This window comes from Huiozyma naganishii, chromosome 4, assembly GCF_000348985.1.
Source record: "Huiozyma naganishii CBS 8797 chromosome 4, complete genome".
Classification (NCBI taxonomy): domain Eukaryota; kingdom Fungi; phylum Ascomycota; class Saccharomycetes; order Saccharomycetales; family Saccharomycetaceae; genus Huiozyma; species Huiozyma naganishii.
In genome coordinates this window covers 58578-85096 of record NC_035925.1, presented here as the reverse complement: position 1 = coordinate 85096, position 26519 = coordinate 58578, and the positions used below count along the sequence as shown (strand labels likewise).

The window sequence follows — 26519 nt, the reverse complement described above, 5'->3', positions numbered from 1 at the left end:
TATACGTACACGCAAGCACACACTTACATATATATATAATTCAATACCAGGTGTAAAATTCGCTATAGTGCAATCAATTAATTGTCCCAGACACTTCTTAACGGTTTTGGGTTCGTCTTGAAGTTGAAATATAGCAATAAATCGAATTTTCTATTGAATTTTTAGTTCAATTTTCTCGACATCGCATCTAACGCTCAAGTTGTCAACTTGGTGGGGAACAGGTGGAAGTTGTGAGTCTCGAGGGTAGACACCCGCACAGCTACAGATTAGCAGAGATCAGACACAACGATGGATTTGAGAAACGAGGGACTGAGAGAAATTCACGACATTCTGCGGCCGCCAGCAAACAAGACACCCCTAGCACCGCCGGCGTCATCGTCAACCACGAGTTCTAACACACCTTTGAAAGCGTCCTCAGAGTTTATTCCACACATATTCTACGCATTGAACCAGATCACAAGAGACCCGAATAACGTTTCCAACCACCTGGAGTCCTCCACTGGGTTTATAAGACACAGACTGCGTACGTGCAAAGAACTCATAGCGGAGAACAGCGAGTGCATGGAACTGCTGAGCAGAACCCCGGAGGAGTGGGAACAAGAACTTGCCTTCAAAGAACAGGAACTCAGGATAAAGGGTGCTCTTCTCGAGACACTCAGGGAAAGGATTAAAAGTGCATCCGTCGAAAAGGACGTGAAACCTAAATCGGAGGAACCGAAAGAACCGAAGGATGCCTGATAGATGATGAAAGGATCATAATATTATATACGGAATAGTCTAATACAATATACAGACTGGAAACGAGTCTTTCAAAATACAGTATATAAACAGTCATAGCACACAAAGGTCACATAAAGAGGGTTGTCGCAGACCTAAAACAAAACAGAGGGTACTAGCTGTGAACTTTCTTACGTCCGGAGAGATGGTCTGCTATAGAACGTAATGGAGTCCAGTGGATCACTTTGGGAATTCTCTTCTTGACATCGGTCTCCTTCTCGTAAACGGATTTGATGGGAGAAAACACCACCTTCGCGTTCTTGACACCCAACACAACGGCAGTGGAGGTGTTTGCCTTATCCAGCGGATTGTAGTTGACCTCGGTTACGCTGTCTCTTGCTGTACACGAGACTGTCTGCTTCTCCTCAATAAACTTCACGGCACGGATTGTAAACCTGGTGGCTCTTGTCCTGTCGATAGGAGATGGCTTCCCACCTTGCTGAATGTGCCCCGGGAAGGCAGACTTGACACTGAACTTACCTTCCGCCTCCGCAGTCATAACATCCGCGAGTGCGGTGGCAGAAAACGCCTTGGATGCGTTTGTAGTCTTCAGGATCAATTGACCCTCTCTACCATCCGAGTAGTCAAACGCCTCTGCGATGTTGGTAATATCCTGTTTCAATTGGTCCAATGTGATACCTTCCTCAGGAACGTATGACGCATGAGCACCAACGGCAATATGGGTACATGTGGCTAAGTAACCACTGTTACCACCTTGACAATCAACAATGAACGCCCTGTCCTTAGTGGAAGACGCGGACTGTTCAATCACATCGCAGTACTTAATTAAAGAGTTCAAAGCGGTATCACTCCCCAAAGAGTACTCTGTACCTGGAACGTTGTTGGATAAAGTCGCTGGGATCAAAACCATTGGGATTCTGAAAGCTGGGTACACATCTCTGACCCTTTCCAGTTCGTAAAGAGAAACAAACCCTTCGAAACCACCGACTATAATCAAACCATCAAACTGGTATTTCTCGAAATAGTAGGCGATCATCCCGATATCGGTACTGGACGGAATGTCCCTATCGGTACCTAGTTCCGAACCACCAGAGCTTTCCCACCCAAGAACATTTTTCCAAGTCAAAGTCCGGACACTCTCATGTCTTGTCAGACCACTCCAACCGTTGTAAATCGCATACGGTTTGTGGCCTTGCGATAGACAGAAAGCAGTCATCGAATACACGGCAGAGTTGATCCCCCCGGCAGGTGCACCAACATTCACAATAGCAATTTTCAAGCGGTCCTTCTTGGGAAGTTGAGGTGCATAGTGATCAGCAGCGTTGATGGCCAGGTAATTTTCGTAATGCTCGACAAATTCTGAGTTTCTTAATTGAAGAACGCGCGAAAACTCTTTTTCTTTGATGGCCGCAGCAATCGATTTGGTCGACTTGACAGACTCCACCAAAGACTTTCTCTGAATCTGGTTCTCACTGACAGTAATGATTGGAGATGGAGTGCTTGGTGTAGACTCCAACACTGCATTGACAGATTCGACACCTTGCAATGTTGCTAAAATTCTATCAAAGGCCACTGCAGAACCACCTCTTTGAACGTGACCCAGCACGGTAATTCTTGTGTCCAGGCCTAGTCTGTCCACCAGAGTCTTATGGACGTCCTCTGAGGTAACTGGAGTCAAATCACTGTCCAACGCCCCCTCGGCGACAATAACAATTGTCGTCCTCTTACCTCTCTCTCTGTGCTTGGTCACAACTTTGCACATATCGTCTCTCCATGTTTTCGGGTCGACAGCTTCCTCCGGAATAAATATAGAGTCCGCAGAAGTGCAAATACCGGACATCAACGCCAACCAACCGCAGTGTCTCCCCATAACTTCAATAACAAATGCTCTTGAATGTGATTTAGCAGTCGCCTCTACGTAATCGACGGCCTCGCATATTCTGTCTAGGGCAGAGTAGGCCCCGATGGTGGAATCTGTATCCGCCATATCGTTATCGATAGACCCAACAGCACCGCAGATGGTCAAGTGTTGGTAGGTAGTCGCCTGCTCGGCAGTGATCTTGCCCGAGTTTAACAGCTCGTCAACCAAGGAGGGCCATTCTGCTCTGAACAGATCAGCCCCCGTCAGAGACCCATCACCACCGCAGACAATTAAAGCGTCAATCCCGGCCTCAATAAGATGCAAAGCACCTGCGAGTCTCCCAGCACGTTCTTTGAATTCTTTGCACCGAGCGGTACCGATGTTGGTGCCACCTTGTGCATTCCATCCATCGACATCTTCCCAGTTGAGCGCTTTAATGTACTCTGGACCACCGCGGACCAACCCCTTGTAACCTTCAAAGATTGCGAACGGTTGACAGCCTTTAAACAGCGCGGTTCTCACGACTGCCCTGACGAAAGGGTTCATACCTTGAGCATCGCCACCTGACGTAAGAACAGCAATGCACCTCTTCCTTTGAGAGTTCGCGCCAGCATTGCCGATGGGGAGCGACGGATACGAGGCACCCGTGGGGACATTTTTGGTAAGGTCTGTGTACGACTGGGCCCTGGAGGCAACTAATGAGGGCAACGCAGTAGTAGGAGCAGTGGACATGTTCTGTTTCGTAGTGCTCATACCGTTTTTGGACGAGGTTAACCCTACCACGTTTCCCATTGGGTCCAGGGTGTACACTTGCAAGGGATCAATGTCGTTCGGCCAGCATTGGTACGGCGCGTCCAGATCAGCTAATACCGTCACAGCTTCCACCAAATCATCAACGGAGTACGTCACACATTCGTTCACCAAACTCCGCCAATCGTGACTCTTGATACGATAAACCAAATCCTTCTTCTGCTGCGTGAAAACTTCCCTAAGGGCAGAATCGTCCTTGACAACCAGTTTCAAGACCAACGCGTCGTTAAACAGAGTCGAATCCCGACCTGTTGCATCCTCACTCTCATCGGAGTTCAGTTTTAGCAGTTTCTTGTAGAAAGTCTCGCACGATTTCAACAAATCTTGCAAGCACAGCTTCACCGTGATGTACGACGTACCATTGACAACAGGACAGGGCATCGTTAACTCTTCTTCCTCAATCTTTGGATAGTTGATTGCTTCCTTGGAAGGGTGCCATCCCTTGCAACTTCAAGATTTACTGTGCACTTTTTAAAGGAAAAAAATTAGAATAAAGACCGCATAATGAACGTCTGGGCGATCAGTGAGTGCCTCATCGCAGTACTGCAAGTGCAAGTTGTGGGTTGGCAGGCCATCTACTCAGGGCTGTCGTTTCCCCAACAGCTCTTGGTACACCTGGGGGACGGTTTCTGTGAGCCAGGATTCTTGGGTGACCGGTAACAGGTCGCGGATGAACTCTTTTGACGTCAGCATCAGCTGCTGGTACAGAAGGTACTTGTCTGGTTTCTTGGCGTTTTCCTTGTAGTTCTGGAACACAACACTGGACGGGTGGATGCTCACTGTCAGTGCGCCAGTCTGTCTCCCGAGCATCTTGTAGTTCCCCGAATTCGTCAACTGGACCACGTTTGTCGGGAACCCGGAGATGAAACTGCGCGTTATGCGTGGTATTACCTCCGAAAGTTTGATCGCCGCCGTTTTGCTTTGTGCGGAAAGACCTAGTTTTTGGCAGCATCGGGATAGTTGAGACCGGATGTTGCGGACCCGGCACATGGTCTTGAACTGGATACGGTGGTCCTGACACCAAGTTCGGGAGAAACCGGAGTCCCGCCATTGCCTGAAGACCTCCAAATACAGCAGGTGGTCTCCCTCGGTCTCGCTGACAATACGTGCCGCGGCGTTCCTCTTGTTCCCGATAAAGAGCGACGTTGTCTCGTGTAACATCGATACAATGCTTAGACACTCCTCCAGGACACCGTTGCATTTCTCGTCAGCGGAGGCTGTATGCAGTACTTTTGCGAACTCCGGCTCGCAGGGAAAGACGCACATCATTTTCCCGAGTTCTGTGATCTGACCCCGGTTACTCAGGGCACCGAGAACGTACAGGCTCTCGAGAGATTTGGTAAGCGCGGGGATACTCGGTTTATCTACGAAAGGGAAGTTCAAAAGATCCATGACTCCAAGGGACAGCAACAGCAGTACAGTATTGGACAGATTGGTTCTCAAAATCTCTGGTTTGGGCATCATCTCCAATTCGTTTTCAAAGGACCACTTGGTAAATAGCCGAAAACATGAACCGGGTCCAACCCGCCCGGCTCTACCGGCCCGCTGTTCAATAGACGCCCTGGAACAGGGGACAGTCAATAATTGAGTCATACCCGTAGAGGGAACATACGAGTTCTCCTTCACATACCCGGGGTCAATCACATATTTGATACCATCAATTGTCAAAGATGTTTCCGCAATGTTGGTCGCTATGACCAGTTTCCTGCAGTTCTCTGGGGTCGGTTCGAAGATTAGCGCCTGTTGGTCTTGTGGTAAATTGGCATATATGGGGGCAATGATCAGCTGTGGGATCTTAGTACCCAGTTTTGACGCAATCTGTTCAATCTTTTCCCTTGTACTCTCTATCTCTTCTTGACCAGTCAGAAATAACAAAATGTCCCCATCGGTTGCCTGAGTTGTGTGGATCTGGAAGACTGTCGTTATCGCAGCATTGATGTAATTTCCCTCCGGTTGTAATGTGTAATGCACATTTACTGGGTACCTCCTGCCTGGTATGGTCAAGATCGGACAGTCCCCAAAAAATTTGGAAAATTTGGCAGTGTTCATAGTGGCAGACGAGATCAGTACTTTAAGATCCTCTCTCCTAGCAAGAATATTTTTCAGTAACCCAAGCAATATATCCGTTGCTAGTGTACGTTCATGAGCTTCATCGATCACTATACAGGAATATTTTTTCAAATCAGGGTCCGTCAGACATTCTCTTAACAACATACCGTCTGTGACATACTTCAACACAGTTTTACCGGGGGTCGTTTTATCGTCAAATCTGATAGAGTACCCAACCTCCCGCCCGAGTTTAACGTCCATCTCTTCTGCTACCCTCGCCGCGACGGAAGTCGCTGCCACACGTCTTGGTTGAGTCACACCCACTTGATATTTCCCATCTTGCGTGTACCCATCTTCGACCAAATATTGTGGCAGCTGAGTAGTTTTACCAGAACCTGTCTCACCAACGATTATGAGTACCTGGTTGTCTTGGATCGCCTTCATCACTCTTGCTCTATGGTGGTAAACGGGCAAACTTTTCTTGGCCTCTTGGATTTTTGCATATTTGGTCGTGGCTTCATCCTCCTCATCACTCTCTTCATCACCTTCAGAGCTATCCTCCCCACCAGGGACTGTATCTTCTACATCGCTGGTAAAATTGATCATGGCGCTATCGTCGAAAACATAATCGTACTGTTTCGAACCGTCAACGTATATTTCATCGGAGTCGTTCTTGGCCACTGCATAACTAAGCACCCGCTCCTCCCACATCTGCTGCCTCGACTTATTATCCTCTTTCATGGGACGAGGTTTCATACTGTCGGGGGAACCATTCTTAAATGAGGTTTCGTCCGTCGTACCAGCCAAGACAAACCCCTCCGTATTAGACTCGACTTTACTCTTAGATTCCATGAGTTGTAGCAAGTCTTTCTTCAACTCTATCTCTTTCTGCTCATGTTCAGACAAGCGATCGAACCCGACCTGTTGAACCTTCCGCTGCAGAAACGCAAGCTCTCTCCTCAATCGTTTGTATTTCTGGATCTCTGCTGGCTCGTTGTTATACCGACTCACTTTTGGCAACACTGGCTCTTTGAACACACTTGTATCCGCGGTAAATCTCTCTCCATCGTCCCGTTGCGAATCTGCACCAGCCGGCAGTTCAGCGCTCCGATCCACCGACTCATCATCAAACCTCCTTCGAATTCTTCGTTTACCGGTCCCGCCAGTCTCCATCAGTCACAGGGGCAACACCGTTCAGAGGAACCGCTCACCATGACCCAACACTGTAAACAGAACTGGCGATGGTAAGTGATAGTTACGTCAAAGAAGAAGCTCATCTCTAAAACAAGACTCTCAAAATTGGAAATTTTACATCAGCGAGATCTGAGGACATCGAAGAAGTGATAACAGGGCGACAGTGACAGCTTGTCTTGGGCAACGGTGTTTTGTTAAAAGGGTGTCTGCTACAAGGAACCGACACAGTTGTTGTATTTGTCTGCTTGGAGATGTGCATCCGCAATGAGACTATTGAGAACAGCGGGGATAATATGACAGTAGAAGACACTTCTGGAAACACACGCGTGCCACGGTACCAACCGCCTTGGAACACGCCGTATATCATTGGCATTGGTGGTACGTCTGGATCCGGGAAGACCTCAGTGGCCTCGCAGATTGTGACCGCTATAAATGTGCCCTGGACCGTGCTCTTATCACTGGATAACTTTTACAAGCCATTGACTCCGGAGGAAGGGAAAGCAGCCTTCGAGAACAAGTACGATTTTGATAATCCACGCGCAATTGATATGGATTTGGCATACCACTGCCTCCGCAGCTTGAAGGAGGGGAAGTGTTTCGAAGTCCCAGTGTACAGTTTTGTCAACCACAATAGGGTACCTGGGAAGTCGATAAGAATATACGGTGCATCGGTGATTATCTTGGAAGGTATATATGCCCTACAAGATGTGAGAATCTTGGATTTAATGAATTTGAAGATATACGTCGATGCTGACTTAGATGTGTGCCTGGCAAGAAGGCTATCTAGAGATATTGTCGAAAGAGGGAGGGACCTGGACGGTTGTTTGAGCCAATGGGAAAGGTTTGTGAAGCCGAACGCAGTGAAATACGTAAGACCGACAATGCGGAATGCGGATGTCGTAGTGCCGTCTATGAGCGACAACAGGGTTGCTGTAGAGTACTTGGTCAGCCATATTAGGTCGAAATTGCGGGCAAAATCGTACGAGCATGTCAAGGAACTGAATCTATTGGAGGGCACCGATCTGACGCCACTGGACGAAAACCCGAGAGTACACAAGATGCACAAGACTCCACAGGTGCTCGCGTTGATCACGATGCTCCTGGACAAAACTGTCTGCAGAGAGGATTTCATCTTTTATTTTGATAGACTCTCGACCATATTACTGTCCAAAGTGCTCGAGAATATCCCGCTTGAGGGCCACACTGAAATAGTCACTGCTTCGAATAACGCGATGGCGAATTCAGCGATGATAAATTTTGATAAAGTGGCCGCAGTGGACTTGATTCGCTCTGGGGACTGTTTTATACACTCGCTCCGGAAGACACTTCCAAACGTGCCCATAGGGAAGCTCCTTATCCAATCGGACTCGTACACGGGAGAGCCACAATTGCACTGCGAGTTTCTTCCGAGGGGGATTAACAAATTCAAAAAAGTCATGTTGCTGGAGACGCAGATCATCAGTGGTGCATCCATGGTTATGGCGATCCAAGTCCTGCTGGACCACGGGGTCTCCGTTTCTTGCATCGATGTGGTCGTGTTCACCGCTACAGAACAAGGATTGCGGAGGATTCTTAATGCATTCGACGGTAAAGTGAACGTCTATGTCGCGATACTCGTCACTACAGAACAATTGCACAATGGGAACAAGGAGTGGTGTCTTTCTCGATTCGTGGAGAGGTTGTACTTTGGCTGTCCGTGAGTGCGAGTTCGCAAGACACCATCCTGTTGGAACTAAAAGTATCGTCTTTACGAATCCAATTGTAAGAATAGTTTGTCACAATTATATAATACCTTTCTACTACTACTACTACTACTACTAATCATAATATCGGCATTCGCATTGATAACGTTTACGAACGGTTACCATGCCCCTCTTTACCTCATTTTGGTTCCCATGGGTTAGAATCCGATCAGTCTCATGATACCGTACCCGACGGTGACGACGACCGCGTAGCAGAACAAACTTGCAGGTACACCTCTGCTGATAAAGATCGCGACGTTCAAGTACCTGTCTCCGACCTCGTCGATCATGGAGATGGCCGTGACGTTGGGGAACCCTGAGGTGGGCAGCCCCATTGCACAGGAGCACAGCATTGCCGTGATCATGATGAGCAGCCTCGAGTGATCTTCCGGCAAGTTCTCGCCAATCTCCCCCATCAGGGGCACGAGGATCATCGCTGCCACGGTGTGTGATACAAAAGTGGCGACGACGAGGGCGGAGAGCCCGAAAACGACCACGATCACAAAGAGCGATTGGTCCTCAATGACGTGCTTCACGTGCAATGCGATCGTCGAAAGAAGCCCACTGTTGGATACGGCCTTCCCCAAGGTAGACCCGCCCATTGCCAGTACGACGATGGTCCACATGAAGTTGTTGAAATCGTCTGAGCTGAGCAGCCCTGTACCAAAGAATAGGAGCATGGGGATAATCGAAATAATCCCCATTTCCCCCATCAGGCCGGATAGTTGGTTGGACATACACCACAGGATAATTGTCCCCAAGGAGGTCACTGCGACAAACCATTGTGTCGCGGTGAACGGGTCTCTGAGAGGGTGTAGTTGCAAGATCTTGACGTTGGGGTCCCTAGGGAAGGACAACAGCAGGATGATCCACACGAGCACGATGGAAATGATACACACTGGGATGGACACGAGGAACCATTCCCCCCAAGAAGGGGTTGGGGACATCATCCCGAAGGAGAAGATATTTTGCGGGGATGCGATCGGGGACGCCATCCCGCCGATGTTTGACGCTAGCGCGATCCCCAAGATGAGTGATTTCGAGTACGAGCTCTGCGAGGGGAGTGTTCTGAGCAGTGGTTGGATGATTGAGTAGCACAGGACCGGCGCTGCAACGTTCGAAACCCACATGGACACGAACAGCGCGACACCCATGTTTGTAAGCAGGATGATCTGCGGGTTTGTCCCCGCTGAGGAGAGGATGTAAGTGGAGAGCACTTTAGCGATGTTGTACTTGGACAATGCCGCTGCCAAAGTAAACCCCCCCAAAAGTAGCATGATGACGCTGGACCACATGGACGAGAGGATGTACTGCGAGGAGTGGATTGCGTCCATTGCATCGTGGGTCACCGGGTCCTTCAATACGGGGAGCAACACGATCAGGAAGGGGACTAGCAAAGAGGTGACAAACAGTGGAATTGTCTCTGTTGCCCACAGGAGCGATGCGTAGAGGAGGATTGCGAAGCAGTGTTGTTGATGCGGATCGTCAAAAATGTGTATCCACTTGACGAGCGCGAGGAAGCACAGCGTGATCCATGTGAAATTGATCGCCGCGTGCGATTTGAGCAGGACTCTGACCGTGTCACGCAGCGACCTCTGCTCAATGAGTTCCTTGAACGGTTTCTCCCCGTGCGTGTGTCCCACGGCGGTGTCCTCCCTCTTTGCGTTCTGGTACTTCCTCTCCAAGTTCATCATGTCCTTCCAGACGGTGTTTCTCTCCCAAACGACGTGGTCGCGCAAGTGCGAGGACAATTCCTTCTCCGCCTCCTCGTAGTCCGGCAAACTTACGTGGTCGTCGTCGTCGTTGGAGGGTGCTGCCGCGGACCCCCTGAGTTGCAACTTCGCGTACTCGGCGATAGTCTCGCTGATGATATCTTTGATCTTCTGGAGTGTTTCCTCCTTGAAGACGTGCGATTTGTCCGGCAACGAGTCGACGTACGCTCTCTTGATGTTCGTGTTGAGGGACTTGTCGAATTTCTTACAGATCTTGGCGAACCCGGTACGGTTGAGTTCTATGAACTCGCGCAATTCGGAAAGCTGCGTGAACATCGCGATCATTCGTTTCTTGAGACTGAGTTTGTGTCTGAGAAGGGGCGAAATCGCGGCGGCGTCCAATTCCAGTTGCGAATTGTCGTCGTCCAAGGACGCAGACCCGAAGAGGGACCCCCAATTGGTCGCGCGGGATGTCCCCGACGCAAGTGCCGCCGCTGGTGCCGTGGCACCGGGTGCCGTCGCTGCAGACTCCTGCGAGAAGAACGAGTTGATCGAGTCCTCTGAGGATAGGGACCCGCTGCGCGGGTGTCTTCTGCGGCCCGCGGATGCGACGCCGTCCGCGTACGACGGTCTCCGCTGCGTGGCCAAATCGAACTCGAACTCGTGGACGTCGTCCCTCAACTCGCTGTAGTTAGCGAGCAACCCAGTCTCCTGCGAGATGAAGAACTTGTCTATCTTGCGCAGCTCGTAATCCAAGTCAGCGACAAACCGTGCCACGTAGGGGTCCCCTGCTGCAAGCAAGGGCTGTTGCTCCTCATCTGGCGCAGCCCCTGGCCCACCAGCTGGACGCGAGTACAGTTTCTCCCTTTGCAACGTGTATATCAGTTTCTTGAGGTGCGAGTACGCGATGTACTTCGACTGCCACTCGGGCACCGCATTGAACTGCAGCGAGTGTGAGAACTTCATCGCGGGGGAGACACACGGAGAGCAGTAGAGCGGTGGAGGCAAAGGTAGAGACAGACCTCTCAAGTGCGTCGTCTTCTTCTCTCAAATGAACAAATTTATCGCTTTAAAACAGCGATGAGCAAGACCACTAGTAGGAGGGCAAGCACTAGAGCAGCACGGTGATGTCTGGCGGGCGTGCGGGTGTGTACGCCGGTAAGTTGTGCTGGGCGCCGATGGTGCGGGCCGGTGAGCTGCCCTCGCGGCTGCTCGCGCTGCAGCACGGGTGCGACCTCGTGTGGTCCCCCGAGATAGTGGACAAGAAGATCCTCCAGACCGAGCGGCGCGTGGTGGCCGGGACCCCGACGATCGTCGAGTACGTGGTCCCCGCGACGCTTCGTGGCAAGGGCCGCCAGGGCCCCGGAGAGTGTGTGTTCCGGACCGCGCCGTCGCTCGAGGCCGAGTCCCGCGGGCTGGTGTTCCAATTGGGGTCCTGCGACGCCGAGCTGGCCGTCCGTGCCGCGCTGCACGTCGTCAAGGACGTCAGCGGGATCGACCTCAACGCTGGGTGCCCGAAGCATTTCTCCGTGCACAGCGGGATGGGTGCTGCGCTGCTGTCGACCCCGGACCTGCTCTGCGAGATTCTCGAGGCGCTGGTGCAGCGAGTGGGCCGCCCACACGACATCCCCATCAGTGTGAAGATCCGGCTTCTCCCCGAGCAGTCCGCCACGCTGCTGCTCGTGGAGCGTCTGTGCAAGACCACGGGGATCTCGAACCTGACGGTCCACTGCCGGACGCGCGACACACGGAACAGTGCACCGCCGGACCGGTCGTACGTGCGGCAGCTCCACGAGGTGTGCCAGCGGCACGGCGTATCCCTCGTGCTCAACGGCGGGATACGCAGCCGCGGGGACTACGAGCAAGTGTGCCGCGATGAGCTGCAATTGGACCCCACGAGAGACCTCGGTGGGATGATCGCAGAGTCTGCGGAGAGGAACCCGACCGTGTTCCGCCGGGCGGGGCCGCTGCCCTGGACGACATACGTCCCGCAGTACATCCGCGAGGCCACTGCGCGCGGGAACCACCTGGGGAACACAAAGTACATGCTGGGCCGCATGGTCCCTGGCAAGTCCCGCTTCTACCGACTGTTCACGGCGTGCAAGACCGCGGAGTCCGTCGAGAAAGTGGCCAGGGAGCTCGAGCAGGCCTCAGAGGACCCGCCGGAGTCCTCGAAACGCCCACGACGCTAGCCCTGGGGCCCTGGGACCCTGGGGCCTGCTCCAGCGTGGCCGGCCATGGCCCACCACTGTGTACTACGTATAACATCACCCGCGACGAAACGTCGCTTTCGAAGACGATACTTCAAACTGCAGTCGAGGACGAGGACGAGGACGAGCGTTGCTGTTGGTGAAGCTGTTCTGGAGCCGCTGGCAGCGCTAGGAGCACGAATGAGCGAGGAACAGAGACACCCAGTGGGCGGCGTGTCCGGGCTGCTGACGAACCCGCTGCAGTTGCACCCTCTCGCAGGGCTGGAACGGGGCGTCGAGTACATGGATCTTGAGGAGGAGCAACTGTCGACGATGGAGGGGTCCCAGGGCTTGATCCCCTCGCGCGGGTGGACGGATGACCTGTGCTACGGGACCGGGGCAGTGTACCTCACGGGCTTGGGCCTCGGGGGGGTCTCCGGGGTTCTGCAGGGCCTGCGCGCGATCCCCTCCGCGGACGCGCCGGGGAAGTTGAAGTTGAACACGGTGCTGAACAGCGTCACCAAGAGGGGGCCCTTCCTGGGGAACACCGCGGGGGTGCTGGCCCTGTCGTACAACGTGGTGAACTCGTCGCTGGACGCATGGAGGGGCAAGCACGACGCGGCAGGGTCCATTGCAAGCGGCGCCCTCGTCGGGACCCTCTTCAGGTCCTCGAGGGGGCCCAAGCAGATGCTCATCTCAGGGTCCCTCATGGCAGGCGTATGTGCGCTCTGGTCCGGGCTCAAGGACAAGGTGCTGTCCCCGTGAACCCGCCCGTCCCCGGGTCCCCACGCCCCCCCGCGTATACAACCTGTATATAGTACACTCTCTAACCTTCACGCACGCAACCAATCACCATCGCCCGACGTCGCAGCACAGCAGCAACCCACCAGCGCACCGTCACGGCTCGTACTGTCGTATAAAAGCCGCAAAAGAATTCGTCGTCGTCTTCCAACAACGAGCCAACCAACTGCCACTCTGGCAACAACGGCGCCAAGCAGCACTCTCACGGCATGAAGATCCTAACGTCGCAAGAGATCAAGGACCACAGCGCGTACACGCTCAAGGGCGGGCTGTACGGTTGTCTCGCCGGGCTCGCCGTCTCCGGGCTCGTGTTCCGGTTGGGCCCGAGACGGTTCCCGCGGTTCCAGCCGCAAGGCATGCCCTGGTCCATCCGGACCGCGCTGTTCATCGCTCCGCCCACCCTGCTGACGGCGATCTTCGCGGAGGAGGCCTCCAACAAGTTCGACTCCCTGACGTACTCGGGGGACTACAACAGGGAACAGTCGCAGCGGGACAGGCTCGAGAGGGAGGGGATGTCCCTCAAGGACAGGGCCGTCGCCTCGCTGTCCGTCCACAAGTACAAGATCATCACGACGCTGTGGGCAGGGTCCCTGTGGGGGTCCTGGGTCCTCGTCAACAGGGACAAGATCATGACAAAGGCACAGAAGGCTGTCCAGGCAAGGATGTACGCGCAGTTCGTGACTGTCGTGTTGCTGCTGGCGTCTGTGGTGCTGTCCCAGTACGAGAACAAGTTGCAGCCGGACAAGGGCAAGGACAGGGAGCACCAGCGGTGGGAACAGGCGTTGAAGGCTGCCGAGTTGCAGGAGAAACGCGTCGGCGGTGCCAGCTTCTCCTCCAACGAGGACAGGATCAACGCCAAGATCTTCAAGTGAGCCGCGAGAGAGGCCTCCCCTCCCCCACGTATGTATATCCTACGTAGTACTGCACTGCGCCGTCTCGTCGTGCCCCTATCATCCGCTGTTACCGGGTTGTCCGTTCGCTGTAGTGGCAGTAGTAGCATTATATAAAGGAACACAGGGTTCAGGAATAGGAGGTGTCAGTGTCAGTGGCACAGAGACCAGCAAGCAATGGCAGTGACGGAGAGGAGTTCTATCACAGACGATCTGGGGGACGACGAGGTGCAGGCGACCCGCGCCGCGTCCGCGGCCAGCGTGGATGACGAGAGTACCAACCCGCCCAACGACGCCCACTTGCAGAGGCACATCGCAGTGCTCAAGGACAAGATCGCCGCGAGGTACAGGCAGGGGAAGAAGCAGCGCAAGGGGGACGGGGACGGGGACTCCTCACCGGCGTTCATCTCGTACTTCGACGACGTGGACTTCCATATCAGATCGTCCATTTTGGACGGGTCCATCACAGAACCCTTCCAGTTACACTTCAAGGGCCCCACGTTGGAGGCTGAGATTAAGACCAGGGAGCGTGCTAGAAGACAACTCATCCGCGAGAACATCCTCAGCAGGAAACTGTCTGGTGGGGGTGACGATCGCGACGGCGACGACGCTCAGGAGCAACTACAAAAGGAGGTGCCCTTCGACAACTCGCCGCTCCCCACGTCGTTCTCAGGGCTGTACGTGGCCACTTGGATGGCCGTCGGGCTCTCCGTCGTCAAGTTCGTGCTGGATTACTACTGGGACTCGCACCACAGATTCATGCAGTGGGAGGTCGTAGACACCATGACTACGGGTCTCTTCCGCGTCGCAGCAATGGATGCAGCGATGTACTTGGCCACATACGTCGTCTTCTCCGTGCAGTGGTTGTGTAAACACCGCGTGCTCAAATGGTACAATGCCGGGTGGTGGATCGTGGCACTGTACGAACCCTTGTTTGTCGTCGCTTTCATCTATATCAACGACCAGGTGCTAGAGTTCCACTGGATTGCACGGATCTTCCTCTTCCTACACTCGCTTGTTTTGCTTATGAAGATGCACTCGTTTGCCTTCTACAACGGGTACCTGTGGTCCATCCACAACGAATTGCAAGAGGACAGAGCCTCTTTGGCACGTCTACAGGACATTGCGGCGGTATCTGACGACAAAGCGATCGAGACGACAAGAAGTACGCTGAACAAGAGTCTCGAGTTTTGCCGCTTCGAACTAGAGTCGCAGTCAATCGGGGGCGTCTCCTTCCCGCAGACGATCACCGTCAAGAACTACTTCATGTTCACAATGTTCCCCACTTTGGTGTACCAGAGCGAGTACCCTCGCACGGAGAAGATCCGCTGGCATTACGTCGTCGAGAAACTGTTCGCCATCTTTGGTACCATCTTCGTCATGATTGTCACCGCACAAGTGTTCATGTACCCTGTTGTGCTTCGGTGCACCGCGGTCCGCGAGTCCCAATGGACCTCCTGGTTCGAAAGACTCGTCACTTGGTCTGGCCTGCTCGTCGACATCCTGCCCAGCTTCATAGCGATCTACCTGCTCGACTTCTACCTCATCTGGGACGCCATATTGAACTGCATCGCAGAACTCACCATGTTTGGCGACAGGTACTTTTATGGGGACTGGTGGAACTGCGTCACATGGGACGAGTTCTCGCGTATCTGGAACGTCCCAGTGTACAAGTTCTTACTCCGCCACGTCTACCACAGCTCCATCAGCACATTGAAACTGTCCAAACAGCAGGCCACGTTCATGACTTTCTTCATCAGCTCTGTCGTTCATGAAATGGCCATGTACGTGATCTTCAAAAGACTTCGGTTTTACCTGTTCTGCTTCCAAATGTTACAACTGCCCCTAGTGGCCATCAGCAACTGTGCCTTCTTCAGAGGCAAACCAATCATCGGGAACGTTATTTTCTGGATCGGTATCTGCATTGGACCTGGGCTCATGTGCACTTTGTACTTGACCATTTGAGGAGAGGGAAACCTCTCTTACGTTTATCATATTGTACATATATACCACTCATCTATTTACAAGTTCAGTTGTGTTCGTTGTGTTTACCTGTATATCTCATTGAAGGGTCTTGTATCTCCAAAGCAGGAATCCCACACCTCGTCGACGACTCGTTCGGCTTGCTCTTGCGAGTCGCATTTCGGGTTCCCGGTAACGCTGATCACTGCACGACGCCTGACACAGTCCTGATGCCCACGGTTGACCGTGAACCCGAATCCTCTCCTGCTGAACTCCTGCCAGAACCTGCACTCCCCAGAGAGCGACGACGCCCTGATCTCGGAACAAGCGTGATGCCGCAAGTTCAACCAATCGACTTCCCACTTGAGATTGTCGTACCAGTGTACTAGCTCGTGCGCCAAAGTATCCTCGAGGTGCCACTTGTCCCTGAGCCGGTTCTGGCACAGCAGTACACCGAACTCAGGGTGGTACCCTCCTGACTTCAACTCGTCGCAAACGTCGCACACAATCCGGGACTCATCGAACCGAATCCCGGGCACCGCCGTGGATCCAACAGGACGATCCCGCTGTTGCTGCCTCTCCTGCAGCTTAACGATCTGCTGGATCATGAACACCACCGTAGGAGAGTATTTAAGCAGCCAGTCCCTGTTCTTGTAGCAACTACGCACTACTCCTGTCTCGCCAAGCACACTCTTATAGTCCTCCTCGTACCGCTGTTTCTCCTCCGCGGTCAGCCCAAGCCCGGTCCGGTACTGCATCGACCTGCGCCACCACTCAAACCCACCAGCACCAGCCATAGCGAGCCACGACACCAGTTACTAGACCAGTGTCCCCCCCACAACTGTTCAAGACTCTTCCTGTTACAGTTCTGTTCAAATATCGGTTAACGTCTTACTTACATGCACGAGAGGCAGGAGTCGAACAAGGCAGTACAGCGCAGCGATGTTCCGCCAGACGGGTGTGTGTTTGAGCGCGGTGACGAAGCGAACGAAGCGGGTGTCTGTGCAACTTCTCGCGGACTTCCCACGTCTGCAACTGTACAGGGGCCAAGTCGCGAAGGTGCGCCCCGCGTTGATGATCAACACTTTGCACCGACACAACGGCGCACGGTACGTGCTCTCCGAGAGCGACGTCGATGTATTGCTTGCGAGACAGTACAGGGACCGACAGACGCTCTTACGGGCACGCCATGAGAAGGCGGAGAGGGAGAGCAGGGATAAGTTGGAAAGGGAGAAAGTGGCTGCTCGTTTGCAAGAGAGTGACAAGAACAAGAAAACCGGAAGCAGCAGCACAGGGGTACTGGACAGTCCTGTAACCGTCAAGGATATCCGCATCCCGGGATTGGACCTGTAGAACGCCCTCCCACAGCACTGGGAACCACACACCATACTTGTACATACAGTCTCAGTATACGTATAGTTAACTGAAAAATTTTATAGTGAGCAGCAGCGATGAGGTAGAAGAGCTGGGTGCGCTAGTCAGTTGGTTGACTGGTTGATTGGTTGAGTGGCGAGACACTGTTACTGATAGCCAGGTATGAGCCAGAAGGGTGCTCTTTCGAGCCGTGTGATGAACATGAAGTTCATGAAGTTTGGTGCTAGTGCCAGTGCTGGTGCCAGTGCCAGTGCTGGTGCCAGTGCAGAGGGGACTAGCAGTACTGCGACAGAGGATGGTGGTAGCACCGGCAGCAGCAGTGCAGAGAATGCTGGACAGCAGCTGGCGCAGCAGCACCGTACCCAGGAACAGTTCACAGTGACGCTGCCCGCCGGAGTCAGTCGGCGCACGAAGAGTCTGCAGGTGAGGAGACGAAGGCCCGTGGTGCTCAGCAACGCAAGCTACACGGATTTGAACAGGGGGATGCTTAACATGGAGGGCAGGACGACATTTGGTGCTCCGCCGAAGAGGGCCCGGGAGGAGGACGAGGCAGGGCAGGGCTGGAAGGACGCTGATGCAGATGGGTACGATCTAGACAAGATATTAAAGGAAACGGCGACTAGCAAAGACACTACCAAGAAGAGTAAGAAGACGAAACGGAAAGTAGAGGAATAAAGTCCGTCCATCGCTCGAGCAATCTTGGGTAATATACATTTTTCCATCTGTGCTACATGTGAGGCACTAGCACAATATACAGTACGTTTATACGGTAGCACCAATATGTGCACCAAATACAAGTGGAGAGACACTTACTATCCTGCATTCGTCAAGACATCATCTCTGTAATCTTCAGTAACACGAGAGAGCAGTACGTAAAAAACACGATAGAAACCACTTTAGTAATGTTAACAAGCATCTCTGTTCGGACAAGAGACGACGGCAGACTAGTATCTGTAGGACGACCGGAGTACACGACGCGGTCGCTCAGGACTCCTCGACACCTCGTCAGTGTGAGAGTGTCAGATTCGTTAATATAGTGGTATACGCGAAAAAACGCGTCACAAAATGGTTATTACTGTCGCCTAAAAGAGACATTTTATTGCATTTCGCGTCGCTGATACCAACTGCGTGTACTGTCCCATCGGGCGCCGTGGCATCGTGGTGCGCGTTGCTGCTATTTGGATGCCTTCAGATCAAATTCTATATATCTCGAGATGGGTTCTGCTTGTTGCACCTGCTTTGGTACACTCGTTTTGTTCCACAAACTAGTAGCTTTAAAGGAAATCACAACAACACCAGCACATATGAACTGCACAGGTAGAAATATAGAGGAGCTCCGGTTCACTTTGCTGCAGATGATGTCCCCGTCGTTAAATAAAGTGAACGCAGTTAACTCGCTGAACTGGACTGCTACGTATACGCCTACAAAACCAAAGAAGGTACAGAAATGTGTTAGTCGGGAGAGGACTGCCAAAGTGAAGAGAAGACAATACACGTACTCGGAGCTGATCGAGTACTTGCAGCAGCGACAGTCGATGGGACAGACATACACGAAACCACACCTGGCGTACTCTCAGTTGATCTGTGCCGCTATCTTGCAATCACCCAAAAATGCTATGATGATACAGCAGATATACTGCTGGATATCATCGAACTTCCCATACTTCAAAATGAACGAACAAGGCTGGCAAAACTCAGTGAGACATAACTTGTCCTCTAATCCACATTTTGCAAAGACAGTGAAGATAGATTCAAACACGGATGGTACTTGCAAAAGGAAATGTTTTCTATGGACCGTGGTGCCCGGACGCGAGGATCAATTCTATACGAGGGAGTCCAATTCAATAAGGGAACAATTCAAATCCATCAACCAACACCTCATAGCAGACAAGGAGAATGTCGACCCAACAGCGTCACATTTCCCCACGTCATCCTCCAATACAAGCTCAAGCTCTTCAACTCCATCCTCGTGCTTCTCTGTGCAGACAGTACAAACGATGAAGGATTCTTTCGACCAATCGCAGGACAAAACGGTGAACATCATCGACGATATAGATTCCAAGCTAGACTTGCTACGCACTCCAAAGTTCGAAAATGGGTTCACAGACCTCCAATTACAACAGAACAATCTAAACACGGAGGAATGGTTCCATATGGACCAATTGCTCGATTCTTGTACAGACGTATTCATCTAGCGGCATATTTTGCACACACACACACACACACATTCAGATATACACATGTATGTAATGGCTTGAATGTATTATATATATCATAATGTGATAATTAATCGTAACGAATTGACATCTCCTCTCCAGGCCCAGCAAAATCGTAAACCTTCGGACTCTGCTTAGAAGGCCGCGCGATAAACCAATCCAAATACTCAGAGGTAGTAGACTGGATGCCCAAGTTGTTGCGTTGTAGGAACACACTGATCGCCAGAATCAGTAAGAACAGTAGAACGTATTGCAAGAGTTTCCCGTTGTCAGTTTGGAGTGTCTCGAAATTGGTGGGTATCTTAACCAAATGCACAGTGTTTGCAGCACTGACGCTAACAACAGAGGTCCCGTCTGGCGAAATTGTGACTTTTGTCACAGCAAACGCGTGCAACTCGGCGATCGTTTCCACAATCTTGTACGTGACCAAATTGACAAGCAAAAGATCGTTACTGTTTGTCGCTAAAGCAGCAATTTTATTCCCGTTGTTTAGATCCATAGCGGTGATGCCTTGGTACTTGTGGCATATGATTTGTTTCTTAGTGATCCGAGGATTCCCTCCAGTAGAGATGTCAACCTCCAAGAGGACGACACCTGGTCTACCTCGTGGGAAAGTCGAGGCCACCAAAACTGTCCTGTTGTCAATGAACTTACATTTAGATAGGTTGTACTCTGTGATGTCGCTCAGAGTCGACACGATCTTTCCAGTCTTGGTGTTAACAATATTGACCCCATGGGGGGTCAAAAAGCAAACGGAATCACCCTGTGGCAATACACTAATGTCCTTGATCTCTTGAGGTGATTCGATTTCAAATCTTGTGGCCAGCGTCTTCGAGTCAACGAGTTTAAGTACCGATGGATTCTCCTTTGACGACACGACGGCAGCGAGGTCACCCTTGGGGGACAGTTCTATCAATTTGGTATAGTCGTCAATACTTTTGGAGTGGTCCAGATCAACAGCATCAACGTGTTTGAGCGTACATTTTTCCCCCTTTGAGGTCATACACTGAAACTTTCTCAGGTGTTTGTTCCCCTCACCAGAGGTAATTTTAGCACTGTTCTCGTTACAACCCAGCAGAACGGTACCGTTGGGCCCCAATGCATCCATCGCTGTGGGTGAATCATCGTTGTCGGACAAGGTGACTTCAGTGACCACGTCAAACCCGGATTCCGGGGACACTTTCAAAACAGTCAACTTGTTGGGAATTCCGTTCTTCCCCTCGCCCCCGCCACCAGCGACGACAACCGTGTCGTCTTTGATAAATTTGGCACCGTACAAAGGATACCCAGCATCAAAATTCGTGGTTGGGAACTTCATTGCGTACACAGTCTGCTCCGATTAATGGACATTTGTCTACCTGCCAACTTGTCATTACAGTACTAAACGTAGTATACTTAGTAGTAATTTTCATTGAAAAGTTTGTAGTTGAAAAGCTGTCACTCTCTACAGTGTAATGGCGAGCATCACCACCACCACTACCACAGCGGCATGAAGGCGCTTTTGATTCAATCGCATGTGGTACACGGGTATGTTGGCAACAAAGCGTCCAGTTTCCCACTGCAATTGCGAGGATGGGACGTTGACGCACTGAACACGGTGCAGTACTCGAACCACCCAGGGTACGGGTTCTTCTCTGGGTTCCAGTACTCCGAGAAAGTCCTGCGGGACACGTTGTTAAAGGGGCTTATAGAATCCATGGACATCCACTACGACGTTGTTTTGACTGGGTATTGTCCTAGCGGCGAAATACTCGAGGAGATGGCCCGGATCATCAACTCCAAGATGGCCCACGTCAAGTGGGTTCTCGACCCTGTTTTGGGAGACAACAACAGACTGTACGTCTCTGAGACTGTTGTAGACGTATATAGGACTTTGCTGCGCGACAACCTCGTGTACCTCACGACGCCTAATCAGTTTGAAATGGAGTTACTCACAGGCACCAAGATCAGGGACGCACCGTCCTTGCATGAGAGTCTCCGCCGATTCCACAAACTGTACCCGCGTGTACAACGCATCGTAGTGACAAGCATTGACATGGACACATGCGGGGGTGACCCCCGGGACACAAACTACGTCGTTGGCTACTGGGGTCCAGATTTCACAGTAGATCCTTCCTCACACACCATCAAGAAGATAAACGCACTGTTCAACGGGAGCGGCGACCTGTTCACTGCACTGCTGATGGATTACTCTGTTGCCCGGGAGATGCACCTGGGCGACGCTGTCACAGCTACTGCGACTCTGACGTCCCAGATCCTCTCAAGAACGTGTGATCTGACCCCGAACCGTGCCCAAGCGACAGACCCGGACGTACTCGTGGCAGGGCCCGCCCCAGTGAAAGTGCAGGACCTGAAACTGATCCAGTGCCGCGATCTGATCGTCCTGCCCGCAGCAGACCCACCAGCGGACCCTGTCACTACCACTACCACTACTACTATTACTACTTAAGAGCCGTTAAGTGGTCGCAGATCGATGTCCCAAAAGGGACACTTTTTTCATTCCTATCGTCGTTTCTTTCGATTTTGTATCGTCGACTGCTGTCGTGTTCTCTACTTCTCGAGAGGTTGTCCTGTTGCGGTTGGTGTTCGATGGTCCCCGTGTTGTTCAGGCACTGGGGGATTCAATTGGACTGCTAATTCACCACATCTGTGAGAGAGAGGAAAAGAAAGAACTTCTAGGCGTAAAAGAAAGAATTTCCCCCGGCTTAGAAGATGTTATGTGATATGTTGCTGTTTTTGGCATGCTGCCTCTTCGTGAGTCCAATTTGGGCTTCTCCCACGGATAAACCAGTTCTCGACTTCAGGAAAATGTACCCGCCAGACCCTCCATCATCGACCAATGTGCTGATGGGGTTCAGGTTCTACGACGAGCATCTGCAGAAGAAGAGGACCGTGGACGTTGCTATTAAGTTGTTCGACTCCGTCGTGCCCAAGACGACTAAGAACTTCCGCACAATTGCCAAGGGTGTCCATGTGGTGACAGACCCCACTAAGGACCCGATCAAAGTTATCTACAAAGGTCTCAAGCTGCAGAAGGTTATCCCTGGCGACAGGTTGGAAAGTTTCGGTGTCTTTGAGGACCCGCAGACTTTCTGCATCTACGGGTCACAATTCGAGGATGAGAATTTCTCAATCCTACACGACAGACCCGGTAGAGTGTCGATGGTGAACCATGGGGAGGACAGCAACGAGTCCCGTTTCATGATCGACTTGAACATCAACGGCTCGAACGAGAGAAACGGGAAGAACGTCGTGTTTGGACAGGTCATTTCCGGATTGGACGATTTGATTAAAGCGATGAGCGCAGTGAAACTAGAGGAGAACCGTAAACCGATGCACGATATCGAGATTGCGTACTCTGTCGTTGACGAGTTGAAAATTAGCAACATCGCGGACTTGGAACAAGCGTACAAGGAGGACCTCAAGGCGTACAACGACGGACAACTGTTCAGAGGTGTTAGCCTGGGTAACCACAACGACGTCTTCGAGAAGAGTCAGGACATGGCGGACGCCAAGTTTCTAGAGTTGAACCACCCGCTAACGAGAATTGCTCTCTTGGGTCTTGTGCTCGGGGTGTTTTACCTTTTCATGCAGCACAAGGGAGATGTTATGAAATGGATTACCTCTACCACGAAAAGCATGAAACAGGACTCTGCTAGAGTAAACTAATAGTGGAGACGTTTCCTCCTGTTGCTTCTTTACAAAATATCTACGACAATAGTCTTATGTAAAACGATTGTAGATTCTATGAGACCCTACTTCGAGAGTACCTCATCGAGTAAACTCTCAAAATGGGTTTTATCCAAGTGCTTACCGATGAAGACCAGCTTACATCCAAAGTGTTCCTCCCGTGGGGACCTCGCTGGGAACACATCGTACGTGTCTCGCACACCTTGAACCACTTTGGTCACCGTTTCACCAGAAGCAGCGTCCCTGTATGAGATTATGCCCTTGGTTCTCTGTATTTCACTTCTATCGGCCGCCGTTCGGTTTGACGTGACTCCAAAATCCTTCCACAACAACACTTGTAAGAACTCTGTGAAAAGAGCTTTGTACTGCACTGCGTCTCTGAGTCGTGGGAAGTCCAACGTCACGGTCATCATCCTTGGATCGTGTAGCGTCGGGCGCTCCGTTGCGCCCAGTTTTTCAGATACAGAAAAAGTACCCTCGTAGGCATGTATATCCATTAGTTTGTCCAACTCTACATCGCCGTACTTCGCGCAGTATATCGGCGCCACTTCGTTGACTTGTCTAATACGATTTTGTAACTCTTCAATCGCACAATGGTTGCCCTCTACTTTGTCAAACTTATTCAGCACGATTATATCCCCCATGGCGAGTTGGAAATGTGCTATCGTTAAGTTGTCTTCCCTGATAACCTTCTCGCCATGCCAATGCGTATCCGGTGATACATCATCGAGACATTTGAGAATGTGCTCCGCATCCAGCACGGTGATGACTCCATCAATATACACACTACTGTTCAATCCCTCGTCCTGCCAAAACATCTTGGCAATGGGGGCAGGGTCAGCAATCCCTGAAGTCTCCAAAAGGATATAATCGATGGCCCCTGGCGATCTGGCAATCATATCCTCTATAGCTTTGACACCGACGTTTTTAAGTGAGCAACACAGACAACCGTTCCCCAAATCCAGCCATTCCTGGTAGCTTGCAGACCCGTTCTTTATCGTCATTGCCTTCTCAATTTCACTCGAGTCGCCAAACTCATTCAGGATCACAGCAATCTTCCTGTCACTCCCCTTCAGTGCTATCTTTTCCAAAAGTGTGGACTTACCTGACCCAAGGTACCCGGTGATAATCGTCACAGGGATCCTCTTCTGTGGAACTGAGGCTGCTACGATAGCGTTCTGTTTATTAACCCTATCTATCTTCTCATCCGTGACCAGCTTACCGTTGTTGCTCTTGCTGTACTTGCTAAAAATCTCAATGAGATTTGCCTCCGAACCGGTAACAAGCGGGGGCAACTCCCCATCGTCATCAGAATTGTACTCAAAACTCTTCAGTGCTGACATGCTGGAGAACGATACCGACAGAAAGCAACAGAGAAGCCAAGACATCGCAACCTCATCGGAAACCTCGCTTCTTAACTAATATTGAAAAATTTTCATATTTAACAGCCGAAGGACAGCTCTCTTGACAAGAAGGGAACGTATATGGCCACTACACGAAGCAACTGACTTGGCGTTTGTGGCAATTGCAAGGTTCAAAGTCCAAGAAAGTAATGCATTGGTCGTATTTGGATACGTTTCTGCTTTTGACAGTTTCCGTCCATCTGATAAGAGCTCCATACACCAAGGTGGAGGAGAGTTTCAACATCCAGGCGATCCATGATATTTTGGAGTACGGTATCCTCGATGTGTCGCAGTACGACCATCTGAATTTTCCCGGTGTGGTTCCAAGAACTTTCATTAGTGCTCTCGTTGTGGCTGCCGTGACTAAACCGTTTGTATGGATTTCGTCACTCTTCGGTGCTGCTCCAGGAGGGATCGATACACAACTGCTTGTTAGATCTACCATAGGTATGTTCAATGTCCTTGGGTTTGTGTACTTGAAGAACGCCCTACAAGCACTTATGGACAAGGACGTGGAGAAGCAAGTCGAGGAGAAAGGGTCCAGTTCCGAGAACATTTACACATTTTCGTCTGCCGGCAGCTGGTTCATTTTATTCATCGTTGGATCGTTCCATTTGATGTTTTACAGTTCAAGACCACTACCCAACTTCATTGTCACGTTGCCCCTTGTCAATGTGGCACTAGGCTGGGTTTTGTTAGGCCGTTATAGATGGGCGATTTTTTTACTGTCACTGACGGCAGTTATATTCAGATCGGAGGTCGGAGGTGTTACACTAGGTGTTGCTCTTGGTGCTCTATTCTTCAAAAAGATATCATTCTACAACACTATCAAATTTGGATTTATGGGGGCCGTTCTCGGTATGGGTATCAGTTTAACTATCGATTCGTATTTCTGGGGCGTTTGGTGCGTCCCTGAGGTAGACGCCTTTTTGTTCAATGTCATTGGCGGGAAAGCTGCAAGATGGGGGACGGAACCGTTCTTAGCTTACTTTACGAACTACTTGCGAATGCTGTTCTTACCACCAACGGTTCTGTTCTTGAATTACTTGGGGTATAAAGTGGCACCAAACGAATTGAAGATCATATCGTTGGCGGCGTACTTCCACATCTTCGTAATGTCCTTCCAGCCACACAAGGAATGGAGATTTATCGTTTATGCCCTGCCACCAATGTTCGCACTTGGAGCAACAGCAGCGACTTACCTATGGGAAAACATCAAAGTCCAAAGTTTGAAGAACGTTTTCATGCTCGCTCTACTCCCTGTATCTGCAGTTCTATCGTTTGCATTCTCAATGTTGTTCCTAAATGTATCCTCCATGAATTACCCAGGTGGTGAAGCTCTTGTTAATTTCAACCAATACGTGGTAAGGAACAATGTCAGCAATGCGGTAGTTCATATATCTGTGGCGCCTTGCATGACAGGGGTAACTCTATTTGGTGAACTAGACTTACCAGGGTATAATATCACATATGACAGAAGTGAGGAACTTGATCAGCTACAAGAGAAATGGCCGCAATTTGACTACTTGATTACAGAAAGCTCTTCTCCATCCGAGTATGAGTCAAACTTGGGTGTTACAAGTGAAACGGAGTGGGAGCTTATCCAGACAACTCAAATGCTAACGGGCATTGATGTGTCGTATATCAGCCAATATGTTTCAAACTTTGCAGAGAAATATGGAGAAGCGCAGTTGGGTTCTGTTCTATTGAACGAACTTAAAAATCTTCCTACTTTTGCATTGGAGTTGTTAAGTGGGAACACTTTCGTGGATATTGTCAAGGATATCTATTCTCATACTTTTAAGAAGGGTGATGTATTCTTCACCTTCAAGAAGGTTTCGAAATAGGATGCAAACAAATTATTATGACATCGAATTATGTCGCCATC

General features: G+C 51.0%; 18 protein-coding genes across 18 annotated transcripts; 12 read left to right on the top strand and 6 right to left on the bottom strand.

Moving 5' to 3' along the window:
• Nucleotides 1–288: 288 nt before the first annotated feature.
• CSE2 (Cse2p) lies at nucleotides 289–738 on the top strand (the record flags this gene model as incomplete). Its single annotated transcript, XM_022607463.1, has 1 exon — nucleotides 289–738. One exon carries the CDS (start codon nucleotides 289–291, stop codon nucleotides 736–738), a length of 450 nt encoding a protein of 149 aa, XP_022464056.1.
• Nucleotides 739–892: 154 nt separating this feature from the next.
• On the bottom strand, nucleotides 893–3790 carry KNAG0D00570 (uncharacterized protein; the record flags this gene model as incomplete). Its single annotated transcript, XM_022607462.1, has 1 exon — nucleotides 893–3790. The coding sequence occupies one exon, from the start codon at nucleotides 3788–3790 to the stop codon at nucleotides 893–895; it is 2898 nt and encodes a 965-aa protein (XP_022464055.1).
• Nucleotides 3791–3988: 198 nt separating this feature from the next.
• Nucleotides 3989–6631, bottom strand: PRP2 (DEAH-box RNA-dependent ATPase PRP2; the record flags this gene model as incomplete). Its single annotated transcript, XM_022607461.1, has 1 exon — nucleotides 3989–6631. The coding sequence occupies one exon, from the start codon at nucleotides 6629–6631 to the stop codon at nucleotides 3989–3991; it is 2643 nt and encodes an 880-aa protein (XP_022464054.1).
• Nucleotides 6632–6903: 272 nt separating this feature from the next.
• On the top strand, nucleotides 6904–8352 carry URK1 (uridine kinase URK1; the record flags this gene model as incomplete). The annotated part of the gene is made up of 1 exon (XM_022607460.1): nucleotides 6904–8352. The coding sequence occupies one exon, from the start codon at nucleotides 6904–6906 to the stop codon at nucleotides 8350–8352; it is 1449 nt and encodes a 482-aa protein (XP_022464053.1).
• A 200-nt stretch (nucleotides 8353–8552) lies between these two features.
• On the bottom strand, nucleotides 8553–11072 carry PHO91 (Pho91p; the record flags this gene model as incomplete). Its single annotated transcript, XM_022607459.1, has 1 exon — nucleotides 8553–11072. The coding sequence occupies one exon, from the start codon at nucleotides 11070–11072 to the stop codon at nucleotides 8553–8555; it is 2520 nt and encodes an 839-aa protein (XP_022464052.1).
• Nucleotides 11073–11233: 161 nt separating this feature from the next.
• Nucleotides 11234–12298, top strand: SMM1 (tRNA-dihydrouridine(20) synthase (NAD(+)); the record flags this gene model as incomplete). Its single annotated transcript, XM_022607458.1, has 1 exon — nucleotides 11234–12298. The coding sequence occupies one exon, from the start codon at nucleotides 11234–11236 to the stop codon at nucleotides 12296–12298; it is 1065 nt and encodes a 354-aa protein (XP_022464051.1).
• Nucleotides 12299–12343: 45 nt separating this feature from the next.
• On the top strand, nucleotides 12344–13060 carry TIM23 (protein transporter TIM23; the record flags this gene model as incomplete). The annotated part of the gene is made up of 1 exon (XM_022607457.1): nucleotides 12344–13060. One exon carries the CDS (start codon nucleotides 12344–12346, stop codon nucleotides 13058–13060), a length of 717 nt encoding a protein of 238 aa, XP_022464050.1.
• A 245-nt stretch (nucleotides 13061–13305) lies between these two features.
• Nucleotides 13306–13968, top strand: RCF2 (Rcf2p; the record flags this gene model as incomplete). Its single annotated transcript, XM_022607456.1, has 1 exon — nucleotides 13306–13968. One exon carries the CDS (start codon nucleotides 13306–13308, stop codon nucleotides 13966–13968), a length of 663 nt encoding a protein of 220 aa, XP_022464049.1.
• Nucleotides 13969–14163: 195 nt separating this feature from the next.
• ARE2 (sterol acyltransferase) lies at nucleotides 14164–15951 on the top strand (the record flags this gene model as incomplete). The annotated part of the gene is made up of 1 exon (XM_022607455.1): nucleotides 14164–15951. One exon carries the CDS (start codon nucleotides 14164–14166, stop codon nucleotides 15949–15951), a length of 1788 nt encoding a protein of 595 aa, XP_022464048.1.
• Nucleotides 15952–16034: 83 nt separating this feature from the next.
• On the bottom strand, nucleotides 16035–16745 carry ATP23 (putative metalloprotease; the record flags this gene model as incomplete). The annotated part of the gene is made up of 1 exon (XM_022607454.1): nucleotides 16035–16745. The coding sequence occupies one exon, from the start codon at nucleotides 16743–16745 to the stop codon at nucleotides 16035–16037; it is 711 nt and encodes a 236-aa protein (XP_022464047.1).
• A 145-nt stretch (nucleotides 16746–16890) lies between these two features.
• On the top strand, nucleotides 16891–17301 carry MRPL50 (mitochondrial 54S ribosomal protein bL9m MRPL50; the record flags this gene model as incomplete). Its single annotated transcript, XM_022607450.1, has 1 exon — nucleotides 16891–17301. The coding sequence occupies one exon, from the start codon at nucleotides 16891–16893 to the stop codon at nucleotides 17299–17301; it is 411 nt and encodes a 136-aa protein (XP_022464046.1).
• Nucleotides 17302–17484: 183 nt separating this feature from the next.
• MPP6 (Mpp6p) lies at nucleotides 17485–17997 on the top strand (the record flags this gene model as incomplete). The annotated part of the gene is made up of 1 exon (XM_022607449.1): nucleotides 17485–17997. One exon carries the CDS (start codon nucleotides 17485–17487, stop codon nucleotides 17995–17997), a length of 513 nt encoding a protein of 170 aa, XP_022464045.1.
• A 539-nt stretch (nucleotides 17998–18536) lies between these two features.
• On the top strand, nucleotides 18537–19517 carry KNAG0D00450 (forkhead box transcription factor; the record flags this gene model as incomplete). The annotated part of the gene is made up of 1 exon (XM_022607448.1): nucleotides 18537–19517. One exon carries the CDS (start codon nucleotides 18537–18539, stop codon nucleotides 19515–19517), a length of 981 nt encoding a protein of 326 aa, XP_022464044.1.
• Nucleotides 19518–19608: 91 nt separating this feature from the next.
• SEC12 (Sar family guanine nucleotide exchange factor SEC12) lies at nucleotides 19609–20856 on the bottom strand (the record flags this gene model as incomplete). The annotated part of the gene is made up of 1 exon (XM_022607447.1): nucleotides 19609–20856. One exon carries the CDS (start codon nucleotides 20854–20856, stop codon nucleotides 19609–19611), a length of 1248 nt encoding a protein of 415 aa, XP_022464043.1.
• A 171-nt stretch (nucleotides 20857–21027) lies between these two features.
• BUD17 (putative pyridoxal kinase BUD17) lies at nucleotides 21028–21987 on the top strand (the record flags this gene model as incomplete). The annotated part of the gene is made up of 1 exon (XM_022607446.1): nucleotides 21028–21987. One exon carries the CDS (start codon nucleotides 21028–21030, stop codon nucleotides 21985–21987), a length of 960 nt encoding a protein of 319 aa, XP_022464042.1.
• A 263-nt stretch (nucleotides 21988–22250) lies between these two features.
• CPR8 (peptidylprolyl isomerase family protein CPR8) lies at nucleotides 22251–23207 on the top strand (the record flags this gene model as incomplete). The annotated part of the gene is made up of 1 exon (XM_022607445.1): nucleotides 22251–23207. One exon carries the CDS (start codon nucleotides 22251–22253, stop codon nucleotides 23205–23207), a length of 957 nt encoding a protein of 318 aa, XP_022464041.1.
• An 86-nt stretch (nucleotides 23208–23293) lies between these two features.
• Nucleotides 23294–24571, bottom strand: ZNG1 (GTP-dependent zinc transferase; the record flags this gene model as incomplete). Its single annotated transcript, XM_022607444.1, has 1 exon — nucleotides 23294–24571. The coding sequence occupies one exon, from the start codon at nucleotides 24569–24571 to the stop codon at nucleotides 23294–23296; it is 1278 nt and encodes a 425-aa protein (XP_022464040.1).
• Nucleotides 24572–24780: 209 nt separating this feature from the next.
• Nucleotides 24781–26478, top strand: ALG12 (dolichyl-P-Man:Man(7)GlcNAc(2)-PP-dolichol alpha-1,6-mannosyltransferase; the record flags this gene model as incomplete). Its single annotated transcript, XM_022607443.1, has 1 exon — nucleotides 24781–26478. One exon carries the CDS (start codon nucleotides 24781–24783, stop codon nucleotides 26476–26478), a length of 1698 nt encoding a protein of 565 aa, XP_022464039.1.
• Nucleotides 26479–26519: the final 41 nt, after the last annotated feature.